At 52.8% G+C, this 16,974-nt stretch overlaps 1 protein-coding gene across 5 annotated transcripts in view; it reads right to left on the reverse strand.

Annotated features, from left to right (window-relative positions):
- The window catches only part of FBH1 (F-box DNA helicase 1), a 45,514-nt gene extending 28,737 nt beyond the window's left edge, over positions 1-16,777 (reverse strand). Inside the window, exons 1-4 of one of the 5 annotated variants that reach the window (XM_047754558.1) lie at positions 16,652-16,777; positions 5,121-5,187; positions 4,860-5,015; positions 2,031-2,629 (exon numbers count right to left, since the gene is read on the reverse strand). In XM_047754558.1, the coding sequence (XP_047610514.1) occupies positions 2,031-2,564 (534 nt within the window). In that variant the 5' untranslated portion in view covers positions 2,565-2,629; positions 4,860-5,015; positions 5,121-5,187; positions 16,652-16,777. Of the gene's footprint in view, positions 1-2,030; positions 2,630-4,859; positions 5,016-5,120; positions 5,209-16,625 lie in introns of all 5 variants that reach the window. The other 4 variants (XM_047754556.1, XM_047754555.1, XM_047754557.1 and 1 more) reach the window with 4 other exon arrangements.
- Positions 16,778-16,974: the final 197 nt, after the last annotated feature.

The raw sequence follows: 16,974 nt of genomic DNA on the forward strand, positions 1-16,974 counted from the left end.
ATGGACAACTGCAGGCCAACGAACCAGATTACCCAGAAGAAACGGATACATTCCTAGGAAAACACAACCCACTGAAGACTGAATCACGAAGAAACAAAAAATCTAAACCAACCAATAATGAGGACGGAGGTTGAACCAGTAAAGAGCCCAGACCCAGATGGCCTCACTGAAGAATTCTACGGAACACCGAAGAGGAGGAAGCACTTCCAAACGTCTCCTGAGGCCAGCAAAACCTCCTGCCAAAGCCATACAAAGACACTACCAGGAACGAGACGAAGAGCTGTGACTGTCACGGAAAAGAACCGCATCATGTCACTGCCAGGGATGACAAAGAGGGTGTTAGCCTAACATTTCAAGAGGTAAGGAGGTCCCGTCGTGGGGCAACGGAAACAAATCCCACAAGGAAACATGAGGTTGCGGGGTTCGACCCCTGGCCTTGCTCAGGGTGTTAAGGATCCAGCGTTGCCGTGAGCTGTGGTGTAGGTCGCATACGCGGCTCGGATCTGGTGTGGCTGTGGTGTAGGCTGGCAGTTACAGCTCCGATTTGACCCCTAGCCCGGGAACCTCCTCATGCCATGGGTACAGCCCTAAAAAAACAAAAAACAAACCAAAAAAAGGTAAGGATAAGCTGGTTTATTTCCCCCAAATCTTCTCAAGCAGAATGAAGGGGACCCTCCCGTATCCCCCTCCACGACTATTTGGGTCACAGCGGAGCGACCTCAACTAAGGGACTGGAAGTGCTGACCCAAGACGGCGTCCACAACTAAAAGCAGAAAGATATTTCTCAGAAAGGAGGAGACAAGTCCCCAAGCAAAGAATGGAGCGAGAGCGAGGTGAAATTTCCTCTGTGATCTTTTGCGTTTAGAAGAGAAACGTACGAAGTCTTGATACACCCACGTTGCACTCCGAGTTTCCAAACTTCAGTGCCTTCGAAGGATGAGTTCAACACGCACCTCTGGTTTCGTCCCAGCGGCTCATCTAAGGGATACACACGCCAAGCAGACACCCTCGCAGCCCTCAGGCCTGCGGGAGGCCAGACCCTGGGAAGTGCAATTACACAACGAAGGGCAGGGCAGGGCGCCAGGCCACGCGGTGCTGGGAAACCCTTCCTGAGGGCACAGACCACCCACCATGTCAACCTCAAGGCACTGCAGGGTGACTCAACGCAGCACTTGTTTTATTAATCACCTACTGCATGTAAAATATTGCAGGACTGCGGAGAATTCAGAAACACAAAGGACAACCCACCTTCTATCAAGGCCCTAATCATTTAAGAAATGGTCTTTTTTTTTTGACTTCTTAGGGATACACCTGTGGCATATGGAGGTTCCCAGGCTAGGGGTCGAATCTGAGCTGCAGCTGCTGGCCTACACCACAGCCACAGCCACGCCAGATCCGAGCCATGTCTGAGACCTACACCACAGCTCACGGCAATGCTGGATCCTTGCCCCACTGAGCGGGACTTGGGATCAAACCTGGATCCTCATGGATACTAGTCAGATTCGTTTCTGCTGAGCCGTGATGGGAACGCCAATGCACTAATTATCTACAGGGACGAGGAAGCCTCTCTAAAACCGTAACAGAGAACATGGTAAGTTCAAACAAAGGTATAAAGGTATAAATCACTGTAGCAGCAGGAGAGAGAGAGAGAAAATTCAACGGGATAGAATGGGAACCAGTAGTTCACCTACGCATGAAGGCTTGAAGAAGAGGCGAGACATCCACAGAGATAGGAGGGGCTTTTTAGGTGGGGGGGGCGGCAGATGAGACCAACACAGGGAAAGGAGCACGGAGTCCACAGCTGGGGGACAGCAAAGCGCTCATTACGGACATGACACAGGGTTGGCGGAGGAGAGGGGTCAGCAGTGAGACTGGACAAGGTGGGTGAACCCGGAGGGCCCTGGATGCGATTCTGGAGCAAAAGGACACCCTCGTTTCAGAACTAAAACCCTACGGGCAGAAGGACAGGCGGGGTGGGGGGGGCCCGTGCTCTCGCAGAGCAGACGCAGGGAACGCGGAGGGCCCCGTACCAGCGGGTCACTGATGATCTCCCTCCAGAGGTGGCACACCAAGCTCAGGTTCCAGTAGAGGTCCTCCACGGGGAGGAAGGCAAAGATGTGCCTGAGCACCTCGCTGGGCAGGCTACAGATGCGGCTCTGGGGCTCCTGGCCCGGCAGGCTCCCGAGGAGCCCGTAGTGCGGGTCCGGGTCGGGGTCGGGCCCATCGTCCTCCTGGTCTCCTCCGCAGAACTCCCCAGGCCGCGACACAGGCCCCTCGGCTTCCCACCGGGCCTCCCCGGGCCTGGGGCACGACGGGGACAAGGGGTGCCGCAGCGTCTTCTTAGAAGCCCCAGCCCACCGCCGGGGGCCCGTGGTGGGCTGCCGCTCGTCCTCGTCCTCGAAGGCCCGAGACCGCTTCCTGGCAGGCAGCGCCGCCCCCGGCGGCCCCAGCCTTGCCTCCCCGTCCCCCTCCGGAGGCAGGGCGCACGTGCTCTCGGCGGCAAAGATCATCTCGTCCCCCGAGTCCTTGGCGCTGTCCTGGCCCCCAGAAGTGCTCTTGGCCATGACATTGGTGCGCTGCTGCCGGCTGGACACGAAGAACTCAGGGTTGTATCCTGGGCATCCTCGACCTGTACCAGGAAGGATGAGACCTGAGTGATGACTGCTGACCCTCGGGGGCGGGGCGCAAAATGAAACTAACATTCCCTTACCTGCTTTAAGAGAGGAAAGAGATATATCTATTGGTCAATTGATTACACAAACAGCTTTATGCCAAACCGAGTGATCCTGGGCTCTCGTGTGCAGACACACATTTGGAAAGAGACAAAGCCCAGTCTCTGGACAGCGTGAGGACCACGTTACACGCCACGCTGCGTACAAACAGCACACCTGCCCAGACAGCAAGCACCTAACTGCTCACATCCACCCATCTGCCTATGAAATGCACCTCTCTTAGCCTGCTTGTACAATGTAAAAAAACAATTTTTTGTACAAAAAAACCCCTAAGGTTGCATAAATAGGAAAATTATTTAGATTATTAGAATTCAGTAAAATCCACTGGTCTCATTTGACAGTTAAAATCCTTTTGATTTTTATTTCCTCCTGTAAAACTGACACCTTATTGTAAAATATAAGTCAGGGGAGTTCCCACTGTGGCTCAGCGGGTTAAGAAACAGTATCCATGAGGATGTGGGTCTGATCCCTGGCCTCGCTCAGTGGGTGAAGGACCCGGCATTGCCGCAAGCTGCGGCGTAAGCCCCAGACATTGCAGGCCGGCAGCTGCAGCTCTGATTCAACCCAGGAACTTCCACATGAGTCAGGTGCAGCCGGAAAAAACAAAAAACAAACAAACAAACAAAATATATATATATATACACACACATACATACACACACACACATATAGTCAGAATTCTTTTCATGTCATTAGAGTGCACCTAGTCTAACATTTACTCAATAAGGCATTTACTAAGCACCTATGGTTCCGAGACAAATATAAACTGCATGTAAATTGCATAATAAAACAGTATACAGGGTCCTTGACCTCACAGACATCTCAGGAACTGAGGGGTCTAGCTGGCGATTTCACACATCACCACGGCATTTTTAAACTCTTGTGAACTGCTGTGAAATGCCAGTGAAGTAGTTAAACACCTTACCGACATACAGCAAGACACGCGCTACTACCCTGAAAGGGCTCGACCCAGAATCCTCACTCCAATGAGGCAGTGGGGGGCGGGGGGGCCAGACAGTGGAACAAAATGAGGTTTAGCCTTCAAAAGAATTTATAAAGTTTAATATTTTTCCCATGTCAGATAAACATTATAACTGTTTCTGGGGCACCTCGATAGAAACCAAAAGTTTTAAAGTCAAGGGGCCTGGGTGAAATCCTGCTATTTTCTAGCTGGGGAATTCAGTCGCACCAAAACCTCTGAAGACCTACCCCTAGTTCGGTGCTCGCGTTTCCCGCAGAAACACACCCTTGCTGACAAGTCTTTATCAGGAAAGCGCTCACCGCACAGAAGAGAAGTTGACTCACACACACACAACAGACAAGTGTCAAACGACACAGGGCCATTGCCCTGAACCTCCCTCCTCGAGTTGGTGACAGTGGTTCCCAAACGTGATAAACACATACGCCACCCCCATCCCGGTATCTCGCACGCCTGGGGAAGGCCTGAGTTGGATTCTGCAATGAGATGCAGGGCGGGGAAGGGAGACCGTCCGGCTTACATGAACAGGCAGTGGCAGCAGAGGCAGGAAACTGCTGGGCACGTGAAGGGGAGGAAGAAAGGCAAACTGCCAGAAGCAGAACTTGCGTGTAGGGATGTCAGCGGACGGGGCTTGAGTCCCTGACAGCAGCAGGGACACGGCCCACACTGCAGGCTGGGAGCGGGTCTGGCAGCGGGCTGGTGGCACGACAGAACATGGGACGAAGGACCATTACGAGATGATGGATGTGCGACGTGCTTGGGAAGAAACAAAGTCTGGAGACAAGGAGGAGGGTCAGAGCAGCAGCCCGGGCACGAGGCGGCCAAGGGCGCTGAAGACGCTACCACGAGAGCCTGGAACAAGGGGGCACTGGAGGAACACGGCGACACCGTGGGCCCAGTGACAGACTGGACAAGTCAGACCACGGCAGGTCTCGGCTGGAATCGTGGCGACACGCTTCCTACACGTGAGGGTGGAGACGCCCCGTGTCTTCCTGGGCCTCTTTCACCCACCACGGTGCTAAGATGGGATTGTCACAGGAAACCCACACATCAGGAAGAAGGCTCAAACTGTGGCAACAGGACACCAAGTGACAGCAGCAATATTTACGCGGGGGACACACACACTAGAGATCTGGAGGCAGACGTACCCCGAGTCCCTCGCTTTGCTCTGGGTCTAGGATAGAGACCGTGGCTGGGGTCTCTGTTTGTCCATCTTTGACCGAAGGGCTGGGCCACAGCCAAGTGACTCCGCGCCAAATGTTGGCAGTCGATGGCCGTAAGATGCTTCCGCTTAAACCGTCTCACTGTTTTGCACCAGCAGGCAGAAGAAACGGGACACGTGTTAGTCATCACCAATTCTCAAGCTAGCCAGCAAATTAATTTTCAGTAACACAGTGACTATGACCCACCTCATCCAGCCTTTCTCCTCTGCTATTTTCCCAGTTTTTAGTCATGTCGGTTTCTTAGCATAGTTTCCTTCAGATTTGAGAGGAAATCCTAAGATCATAGAATACCTTTCTAGAAGCCCTGACAATGACACGCTCATTCAAAAATAAGGTACCACTCACTAACAGATATACTGAAAAGCTGGCATCTTTCCCTTGACTTTAGCCAGGCCATTTACGGTCCCACAATGACCATGGCTATTTTCAGAGTTGGCTACAGCTTCTCAAAAGTAAACTCATCCACCTTACACACCAGCTCTCCCAAGTCACAGAGGCACACCACACCGACCAATGCGGAGTCACTGTAAAGTCCCTGTGCGCCTCCCGCCCCTCACCCCCACCCCACGCACCTGCCCAGCCCCCAGGGCATCTGGCAGAAGGAAGAGGGTGGGAACAGGGCCCCCAAACAGAAGAGAACCAAGTCTGCTTTTCAGCATCTTCCGAGGAGGAAATTTCTCCCTCAGCAACACACTATAGCAGCAGGTGTACCTAGAATTCCATCTCAAGAGTATTGAAACAGTTTATAGTAGTCGTCTTCTGCCAGGTCATTCTTTTTCATATTTAACTGAGACTCTTCATGTTGCTGCATCTTACTGCATGTAAGCTCTACCTACCTCCTGTGGCATTAAATAGGATAGTTCCACGACGATAAAACAGTACAGTTACACTTTATAGAAGGGGAAAAAAAGAGAGAGAGGACAAGAATAGATACAACCAGAGAATTAAAGTGATCCTTTACAGGAGATGATCAGGAGAGAAACCAGTTCCTCCTTCCTGCACCGGGTTTGCACAGGTCCTAAAAATACTCGAGTGAACGGGAGGATCAACGGCCAGACTCTCACCCAGCACATCCTACAGCCCTGAAGGGTCCAAAACCAAGACACTACTGGGTCTTCCTGGAACTCATATTCCTAATCAGGAGCCCCCCCTCGGCCCTTAGCTTCTTCAGAAACGATTCTTCCAGGTTTCAGTCTATTCTTTCAAGGTTTAACAGGAGTTTTTTTAAAACATTATTTCTACACACAAATATCGTTCTACAGGTCCCTCTAAAAGGATGCTGGAGACCTTTTAACTTCCTGAATTCAGAGTTAAGATGCAGCAGTATTACTGTTAAGTCACAGAGCAGTATTTAAAAATATGCTCAGCTGGGTAAAAGCAGTGTTGTCTAGTAAAGAGACAGTGGAACTGATGGGGGGGGATGACAAAAAACGGGGTGTGATCCCTCAGCTGACCACACAGCAGCCAGAGGACCCCCGGTCCCTTAGCTTCTCTAAGACTGAGAAGCGTTACAATAATTAAATGAGAAAATACACCCCAAAATGTTCAATTATAAAAACACTATACAAATATCCCCATCTGCTTATTCTCTTGAACAAAGCTTAGAAGTGACTGATTTGCATAAAACACTGAAATAACTTTCCAATTATAAAGATGTCACCTAAGGGTCCCCTTTTGGCTCCGTGGGCTATGGATCTGGCGTGGCCACTGCAGCTGCTCGGGTTGCGGCTGTGGCTCAGGTTTGATCCCTGGGCCCGGGAACCTCTACATGCCAAGGGGGCAGCCAAAAATAAAAAATAAAAAAAATGAAAGATGTCACCTAATGACAAGACATGAAGTCCATCAGCAGTGCAAGGACGACCCGCTCTGTATTACCAGAAATAGCTTTTCAAAAGCCAAGTAATATGTCTTAATTACTTATTATGAACAGAAAATACCCTTCACTGTAATGATTTTATCAGCTTCACTCTTCTGCTGCTGGAGACATTCCTCTACGCTAACCACCAAATCTTGGAGTTCCTATGGAGGCTCAGCGGGTTAAGAACCGGATCCAGTGTTGCTGTGGCTGTGGTGTAGGCCGGCCGTTGCAGCTCCGATGCAACCCCTAGACTGGGAACTTCCATGTGCCATAGGTGCCGCCCTAAAAAGAAAAAGACAATAAATTAAAAAATAAAAACCAAGTCTTATTCATATGGGGGGGGGCAGAAAAAGAACGTGTGGTTTTTCTATTTTAAAAATATAATAGGAGTTCTTGTCGTGGCGCAGCGGTTAACCAATCTGACTAGGAACCATGAGGTTGCGGGTTCGATCCCTGCCCTTGCTCAGTGGGTTGAGGATCTGGCGTTGCCGTGAGCTGTGGTGTAGGTTGCAGACGCGGGTTGGATCTGGCCTTGCTGTGGCTCTGGCATAGGCTGGTGGGCTACGGCTCCGATTCGACCCCTAGCCTGGGAACCTCCATATGCTATGAGAGCGGCCCTAGAAAAGACAAAAAGACCAAAAATAAATAAATAAATAAATTAATATATATATATAATAAATGTGAAAATTTCCTAAATTGAAAAAAATAAGCTTAATGTCTGATTCTTCTCTTTGATAAGACATAAAAATTTACCTCTTCTGCTCAAAACCCTTGCTGTTACAAAGCCAACCACCTCAATGCTGTTTTGTCTGAATGGGGCCCTCCGGGCAGACTGGCAGAAGAGATACGGAAGCCTACAAAGAGCCTCGCACAACAGAGTGGGACCAAGAATTCGGATCCACGGGTCTGGACTGGCGGGTCCCCAGGGCGGGCTCTAAGATTTTGGATTTCGGTGCCGTGGGGGGAAGAGGGCAGGGAGCCCTGGGACAGCTGCACTGACGAATCCCACCCTGAATTCAGACGCTCCAAACACGCCTGGCTCAGCTACGGGGCCGGCGGCAGAATTCCGGCTGAGAACCCCGCTAACCCTGTGGCGCCCCAAGGTGTGACTGACCTCCGCTTTCTCATCAGACACCCCAGTTGTTTCCGAGCTGGCCGCACGATTCTAGAATTAGAACTGGACACAGCTGCGAAGAGTTCCCAACAGAGCACGTCCTACTTAAGAAGGGGGCAAGGTCTGCTGCCAAGCTGCCCTGAAGAGGAAGCGTTCAGATGAGGCCGCAAGGACCGCGACTGACGGCATCAAACCCTCCAACTCATGAGAGCCAGGACCGTGGTGCCCGAGCAGATGGGGGAGGGGGGTGGTTTGCTTCCAGAGTTCTCGTTCTTTCCAGAGTATTCCTGCAAGGGGCCCCAGGCCAGGCCACCAGGCCTGCCACCTTCGCTGTCATGCGCAGTGGCCCCGGGGCCCTGACTGCCCACCTGCGAGGCAGGGCTAGCACTTGAACTACGTCCCTGCCTTGGGCAAGAGGTGGGCGCCTGGGCCGCTTCTCCGGAGATGAGGGCGGTGACTCACTGCCCGGCAGGCGCTTACACCAGAGGCTGGGTGAGGTGCTGGGGGTGGGAGCAGGCGGGCTGATCGCCAACAGCCTGGGTCCCCTTCTCACCGCGAGGAGCTAAGCGGCCACACGGGGCCCCCACCAGGGTCGCGCAGGTCAAGGCAGCCAGAACGGCTGCGAGCATCTCGTGCCGCCCACGTGGAGGCTGCCGAAGCCCATCGGCTGAAATGTGGGATGGGCACGTGGCCCACACCAGGCTGTTGGGCTCCTGAAAGGCTGCCGACGTCCTCACAGCATCGGCGTGCTTGTGAGCTGAGTGTGAAACACTCGAGTAAAACTCGCACCGCCTTCCATCTTGTGAGTGGGGTTAAACCAGCGGGTCGACTACAACGTGACCAAAATAGAGAAGCTCCAGTGCCCCCTCTCCTTCTGAGCCCCCAAACCGCAGGATGCCCTGCCCTCCTGCAGGGGGGCCCCTGTCATTCAAGCCGCTCCCGACTCTTCAAGGCGCGAAGCCAAGGGCTCCGTGATGGACGCGGTTAATAGGATGGCGGCAGAGGGCACTCACTCGCGGGCCCTCCAAACTCTGCCAGGCCCCAGAGACGCCCGGCTGAACCAGCTCCAGGCCCTGGGCGGGGAGGGGGACGCAGCCTCCCGAGGATTCTACCACAGTGACTGACAGAGCATGTCACCCACACACACCCCATGTCAGCACAGAAGAACACTGGGCAAGTGGGAAAACCATCTTGCCAAACAGAGGTGTGCCCCTTCCTCCGCTTTTTCCGGGATGGCTCTCACAGCACAGCCCCCGGACCCCCTCTCCCAGGATCGCCCCCCTCAGGAGACCACAGGCCCCGCAGGTTCAGCTTCCCCCCTCTGCCTCTGTGGATCTGTCCTGCCCGCCCCCACCTGCACCCGCACCCGCTGGACCGCGTCACTAAACCTCCACGAAAGGACCAGCCCGAAAGGCCAGCTGCTTCCGGAAAGCACTGAGCCCGACACGACTTTGCTAACAGACGCTCCAACGAGCGGGGCGTGCGGAGCGTGGGCTGTGGCTCCCCAATTCTGTTGTAATCTGCCTGCCTCATTTTCTCATCTGCCTTGATGCAAGACAATTTATAAAATACGTCGCACAAATCGGGATGGGGCGCTCTGGGTTTTGCAGGAAGGACCGCCGGTCCCCTTCCTCCTGGGTACACGGCAGGTGCACGCCTCCCCCACGTGCGGGTGGCTGGATGCCACCCGCAAGTGGGGCCTGGGAGCGCTGTGTGCCTCCAGGCCTGGGCCAGCAACGCCCCTCCTGCCCCTTCCTTTGGCCTCTGGGCCCCGACCAGGTCTGGGGAAGCGGAAGGTCACCCCCAGGAACTCGAAGAGGCCACATTCAAAAAGGAGGACCCTCCGGCAGGCTGGGTCCTTGCATTACTGCTTTAAAGAGCACTGCTCCTCCCCCACCACACACACACTCCCCAACACCTGCCATCACCCAAGACTGGTACGGGATTGAAAAGCGAGCTTGGGAGTTCTTGTTGTGGCTCAGTGGTTAACAAATCCAACTGGGAACCATGAGGTTGTGGGTTCGATCCCTGGCCTTGCTCAGTGGGTTAAGGATCTAGCGTTGCCATGAACTGTGGTGTAGGCCACAGACACAGCTTGGATCCCGCATTGCTATGGCTGTGGTGAGGCCGGCGGCTACAGCTACGATTTGACCCCTAGCCTGGGAACCTCCATGTGCTGCGGGTGCAGCCCTAAAAAGACCAAAAAAAAAAGGAGAGAGAGAAAAAGAAAAGTGAGCTTGGACAGTGACAGGGTGATTACAGTGTGGGTCTGTTTGTCACGGTGGCCACACCCACCCGAACCATTCCAGGATCATTTGAAACGGATGCCAAGTCATTTCCGATCTTCCTCCACCTTTACTCATCAGAATTAGACCAAGACGTCCTCCACGATCTATCGGTTACAGACCTAAACGGGCAAGATGAAGATCGTACGTGCCTACAACTCCTGGACGGAAAGATGATTAAACAATCACTTTTAAAAAGCCAAGATAACGCTCCAGCGCCACAGGTGCTTGAAGAGCAGAAAGCGCTCATAACCACACCTGCCGTGGGGGTTCCCACTGTGGTGTAAGGGGATTGGCGGCATCTCTGCAGGGCCGGGGTGCAGGTTTGATCCCTGGGCCAGGCACAGTGGGTTCAAAGACCCAGAGATGCCGCTGCCTCAGCTGCAACGTAGGTCACAATTGCAGCTTCGGCTCTGATCCCTGGCTGAGAACTCCATGTGCTGCGGGGCGGCCAAAAAAAGAGAAGAAAAAAGAGAGAACCACCGTGGGCAGTTTTGTTGCTGACCTAGAAAAACCGAGCCTCCTCTGGTAAGTTCCCAAGCCTCCCCCTCTTCTCTGAGGAGCTCTGCACAGATCACCAAGTGGACCCCCCCCACCCCCGTTTCCTGGGACAGCAGAGGTGCGTGGCCGCACTGTGCAGTAGTAATGCCACGCTGTATGTCTCTGAGATACCTGCAACAATTATTGGTACAGCTGTATGTTCATGTTTTATTTATTTATTTATTTTGTCTTCTTAGGGTGGCACCCGAGGCATATGGAGGTTCCCAGGCGAGGGGTCCAATCGGAGCTGTAGCTGCGGGTCTACACCACAACCATAGCAACTCAGGATCCGAGCCGCATCTGAGACCTACACCACAGCTTGCAGCAATGCCAGATCTTTAACCCACTAAGTGAGGCCAGGGACCGAGCCCTCGTCCTCATGCATACAAATCGGGTTCGTTCACCCCTGAGCCACGACGGGAACTCCAGTTTAGCTGTACGTTTAATACGAGTCATAGACATACAAGTTAGCATTGTTGCTAAAGTTTTATTACTTTTTTTTTTTTTTGCTTTTTAGGGCTACACCCGTGGCATATGGAGGTCCCCAGGCTAGGGGTTGATTGGAGCTGTAGCTGCCGGCCGACGCCACAGCCCCAGCAATGCCAGATCCCAGCCGCATCTGCAACCTACACCACAGCTCACGGCAATGCCAGATCTTTAACCCACCAAGCGAAGCCAGGGATTGAACCCACAACCCCAGGGTTCCTAGTCGGATTCGCCGCTGAGCCATGATGCGAACTCCAACATATTCTTGATAACTGTTTAAATGTGTATTACTCTGTCTTCACCCCTAGACTGAGAGCCTTATAGCCCAGTGGGAGGAAGGACCAGGGCGCTCACTCAGCCCCAGGGCCCAACACACACTGGCCCCAAAACATTAACGGAATGAAGGAAGGAAGGAAATGAACAAGTGCCCAACCCCAGCGCTTCCCCCTGAAGAAGGTGAAGTCGTCATCTTTGGCTTTGAAATCCTACGCTGTCTTATAGCTCCGACAGGCTTCATGGCTTTTCAAGTTCTTTCCCAGAGTTCCTGGTGTGGCTCATCGGTAATGAACCCGACTAGTATCTGGAGGACAGAGGTTCGATCCCTGGCCTTGCTCACTGGGTTAAGGATCTGGCGTTGCCGTGAGCTGTGGTGTAGGTCGCAGACGGCTCGGATCTGGTGTTGCTGTGACGTAGGCCAGCAGCTGCAGCTCTGATTCAACCCCTAGCCTGGGAACCTCTGTATGCTGCAGGTGCAGCCTTAAAAAGCAAAAAAAAAAAGAAAAACACAAAAAACACAAATCAGGAGTTACTGTTGTGGCGCAGGGGTTAACGGATCTGACTAGGAACCATGAGGTTGCGGGTTCGATCCCTGGCCTTGCTCAGTGGGTTGGGGACCCGGCGTTGGCGTGTGAGCTGTGGTGTAGGTTGCAGACACGGCTCAGATCCCTCGTTACTGTAGCTCTGGCGTAGGCCGGTGGCTACAGCTCCTATTCAACCCCTAGCCTGGGAACCTCCATATGCCACTGGAGCGGCCCTAGAAAAGACAAAAAAAAAAAATCAAGTTCTTTCCCATATTCTCATTTGATCCGTGCACAACTGTGCCCAGGCCACAATTAAACCGGGGGTTTGGGAACACTTGCTTTAAGTCACAACATAGTTTGGAGGTGAGGGAACGTGGGTCTTCTGATTCCTAAAGTCCAGAGCTCTTTTTAAGGTAATATTCTCCCTTTCCCATCCAGAAAAATTCAAAGTAGCTTCTAAAATCCTTAGGTCATGGAGTTCCCGTTGTGGTGCAGTGGAATCGAATCCGACGAGTATCCATGATGACGCAGGTTTGCCCCCTGGCCTTGCTCAGTGAGCGGGTCAGGAATCCGTCATCGCCACGAGCTGTGGTGTAGGTCGCAGCCACGGCACGGATCCCGCATTGCTGGGGCTGTGGCGCAGACCAGCAGCTACAGCTGATTTGACCTCTAGCCTGGGAACTTCCATATGCCACAGGGGTGCTCCTAAAAAAAAAGCAAATAAAATAAAATCCTTGGGTTTAATGTCTCTGTCCCTTTTTAAACATCACTGCGGAACATCCCAACCAAAGATGTACAGCAAGTGTTTAGAAAGCGCAAGTAAATGGAAAATACCACCAAGTCCTGTGCACGCAAGATGGAAGAACTTGCAAATATTTCACACCCATGAGCTCCACATGAAGCAAACTGGGAAAGGAGACACAAGAGGACCTTTCCTCCTGAGGACTCGCCTCCACGTCACTGCCCCCCTGGCGCCACGGCCCACCTCCCCATAAACCAAAGACCGAGGCTGCCAGGCTCAACCTCACTCAGGTCCGCGCATACCCTCGGGCCCCTGCCCCTCTCCTGGAACGGCATTCACTCAGGACGGAGAGGGCTTCCTACGTGTGCTTCTCACAGGAAAAGAAGGAACAGGGAAAGGAAGGAAGAGCAAGACGACGATCACGACTTTGCAAACCACGATCCAGTCCCACAAGCACATCCACGTGTCTGGGACAGGCCAGACCCACTACGCGCAGCTCGAGAGCGTCTCCTCTCGGTCCCTTCGGGTGTCAAGTGCTCCATGAGATCCCGCGCACCCGGAAACGAATGACGTCACTTGCCGGGAAGGCAGGTCTCACGACAAACACCAACTGTGAGACACGAGGCACTTTAAGTGCGACACAAACGCGCCTGCGAACACGCTGTGGGCGTAGAGAAAAGTGAACAGTTGGATGAAAAGGGCTTTATGAGTTCAGCCTCACAAGAGGAGCAGGGTTCCAGAGAAACTCTACGTGCAAAACCGAGGAGAAACAGCACAGCACTGGTGTGGGGGAAGCCAGGTTCATGAGAACAAGAGGCTCGCAGACTGGGGACAAGGATGTCAAAAGAATTTGGAAGCACAAAGGTCCCTAAATAAAAGGAATATATTTATAAGCTAAGGCATTTAGACTTTATCAGAGAGGGGATTCAGAGAACCACGCAGCCTTTTTAAGCGGGTTCAATGCCAAATCAAATGTACATGGTAGGACAGCACCTTTGGAGACTGACGATGAGCAGCCAGGCAGATTGTCAGGAAAACAAGGCGGAAAGTCTCAGGTCAGTGGCAGCACAAACAGGGAGAAGGGGAAAGTGAAGAGCAACAAGTCTTCTCTGGAGTTTCTGATGTGGCTCAGCGGGTTAAGCACCCAACGTTGTCTCTAGGAGGACGCAGGTTCAGTCCCTGGCCTGGCTCAGTGGGTTAAGGATCTGGCTGTGGTGTAGGCTCAGCTGCAGCTCTGATTAGACCCTTGGCCTGGGAACTTCCACATGCCACACGTGTGGCTGTAAAAAGAATTAAAAAAACAAACAAACAAAAAAAACCTTTTTTAACTGGAGAGACTGAAAGAGAGAAGAGCACAGGTGACTGACAATTCCAGCCAGAACTCAGTGATAAGGTCATTAACCACAGTGAGTAAAGGAGAAATCACTTCTTCCGGGCGTGAAGGTAAAGTTTTCAGTTTTGAAAATGGTTGGTTGTTTTAAAATCATCTGTAGGAGTTCCCATTGTGGTGCAGGGGAAACAAATCCAACTAGGAACCATGAGGTTTCGGGTTCCATCCCTCGCCTTGCTCAGTGGGTTAAGGATCTGGCATTGCCATGAGCTGGGGTGTAGGTCGCAGATGCAGCTCGGATCCCCCGTTGCTGTGGCTGTGGTGTAGGCTGGCAGCTGCAGCTCCAATGAGACCCCTCACCTGGCAACCTCCATATGCCGCAGGAAGCGGCCCTAGAAAAGGCAAAAAAACACAAAAAATAAATAAAATCATCTGTAGAATAATTTTAAATTCAAGTTCCAGGAGGTACTCTGAAATATGAGGCTAGTCCTGAAAACACATGCGCGTGACAGCTGGAGACCTGAGAGCTGAGGTGCTCTGTTGAGATGCTCTGTGAGCAGGTGATTCCACAGGCAGATAGGCAAAGACACTCCACACTCACTCTTCAAATAAAAACCAGCCTAGGAAGGACAGAGGCAGAGGACAAGCAGAGAAAGAGAATGACGATGACCAATCTGAAATTAGACGTCCGAGAGCAATGTCAATAGTTTCATGTTCACACACACACAGGCCACAAAACCTATCAAATGATCACGGCACTGATGACCAGGGCTGAATGCTACGGAACCAAAGAATACAACACGAGAAAAAGGAACGAGGACAGCCAAGTGGCAAAGCACAATGCCAATGATGGCCACGTGGGCAGTGAGTCACTAAAGGGCACACTGCAAATCCCACACACCTGCACAACAAGGATGAGCAGACCAACTGGGAAACCGGTTAAGACCCCAGAAGAGCTCCATCCATGAGCTCACTGTCAAGATTTGCCCCTCCTACACCAAGCTTTTGCTCTGGAGAATCACAGGGGCTGTGGACAGATTCACATACCTTATCATCTAGTTGTCTAAAAATACTCTGTCCCATTGTGCAAACGTGTACCGATTTTGTTTTTTAAAATACGGAAACATGGACTTCCCGCCGAGGCTCAGGGGAAATGAATCTGACTAGGAACCATGAGGTTGCGGGTTCGATCCCTGGCCTCACTCAGTGCGTTAAGGATCTGGCGTTGCTGTGAACTGTGGTATAAGTCGCAGATTCGGCTTGGATCTGGTATGGCCATGGCTGTGATGTAGGCCAAAAGCTGTAGCTCCGATTAGACCCCTAGCCTGGAAGCGTCCATATGTCGTGGATGTGGCCCTAAAAAGACAGAAAAATAAATAAGCTTAACAAGGAAATTAGAAGCATAAGGGAAGAGATACCAGGGTCATTAGCAAGTGGGGGGTGGGGGTGTTGAGCAGCAACACTTGTGAAACTACCATATACCTCAACCTCCATCTGCACCAACACAAACAACTGCAGTTAAGAACAATGCTTGGCCTGTCCTAAAACTTGATGCAGTTCAAAGCACTTTTCTGCCTTCCTGTTTTTGAAGCGGCAAGATACAATGGAACAGCAACTTTGGCAAAGCTGATACTGGACGTGGTCCTGTCTCCATAACTATCCATATTATTCAGTCCACCAAATTCAAACGCAACCTGCTCTTTAGTAAAACGGGGTTGTTTTCGTACCAGAGGTCTTTTTTCTCTCTTGAGCAGCGCGCCACGCACCAGCAGACACTCACTGGGTGCTACCATCTTTCCTTCCAGAGGCCTTTCTTTATACCACCTCGGGGAAAAAGCTAACCTCTTTAACCTCTTTAGGCTTCGCTGCCGCAGCTACCTCCCCCCCAATCATGGTGCCTTATAGGGTTGTTTGTGAATTGGGTGATTAATGTAAAGTGCTTTGTAAACCAGAGTGCAATACCATACGTGAAGCATAATTGTTTTCAGGCCTGGCAAATAGTAGCTGCTCCCATTTTATCTCCAAAGCGACTGAAAACACCCGGAGGGTTGAATGACTAGCACCCAGTAAGATCAGGTAAAAACTCAACAGCTACCCTCAGCTCTCCCATCAACCCACACAGCAGGCTCAGATCTTAATGTACCCTCCACCAGCTCAAGGCCCTTTCACATCGCCTTAATTTTCTCAATGTTCAGGTGAGGGGGAAGGAAGACTGCAAAAAAAAGGAAGCAAAAGGATACAATAAAATGACTCGCCCAAGGTCAAAACAGCAACGCAGAAGGAAAGGAAATACTAGCTGGCCAGCAGCGGAGGCCACGTCCCCCGTGACTCCCACAGCCCCGAGCAGCGCCGCACCCCTGCGTCCCGTGAGCCCCTGGACCCCCCCGCGTGCGCGCCCCACTGCGCCCCTGCACCTCACCGCCAGTCTGCCCGCGCCCCTCCACGCCCCCCGCGGACAGCTCCATGCCCCAAGGCCAGACCCCGCTAAGGACCCCCAAAGGTTCAGCGTCCACACGGCTTGGCCCCACCCGCGCACCCTGCCACGTCGGCGGCCTCACGCACTATGGCGCTCTGCAACGGGGCTCCTGCCGCCGCCGCCGGGCCAGAGCCCCCCAGGCGTCCCAGTCTCAGCGTCCCCGGGGCAGCGCGAGCCCGAGCAGGCCGCGGACTTCCTCCGCCAGCTCCGCCCCCGCCGCAGCCCCGCGAAGAGCCCGCCGCCGGCGCTGACGGACTGTGCTCCGAACCAATCGAAACGCGTGTGCGGAAGGGGCGCGCTGACAGACTGCCCCTGCGACCAATCGGAACGCGCACTTGCAATAGGGGCGGCTACCGCAAGCGGGCCCCGCCCCGTCCGTGCTTCCTCTAGGGCGGAAGAAACGAGTGGA

This window comes from Phacochoerus africanus, chromosome 12 (genome assembly GCF_016906955.1).
Source record: "Phacochoerus africanus isolate WHEZ1 chromosome 12, ROS_Pafr_v1, whole genome shotgun sequence".
Classification (NCBI taxonomy): domain Eukaryota; kingdom Metazoa; phylum Chordata; class Mammalia; order Artiodactyla; family Suidae; genus Phacochoerus; species Phacochoerus africanus.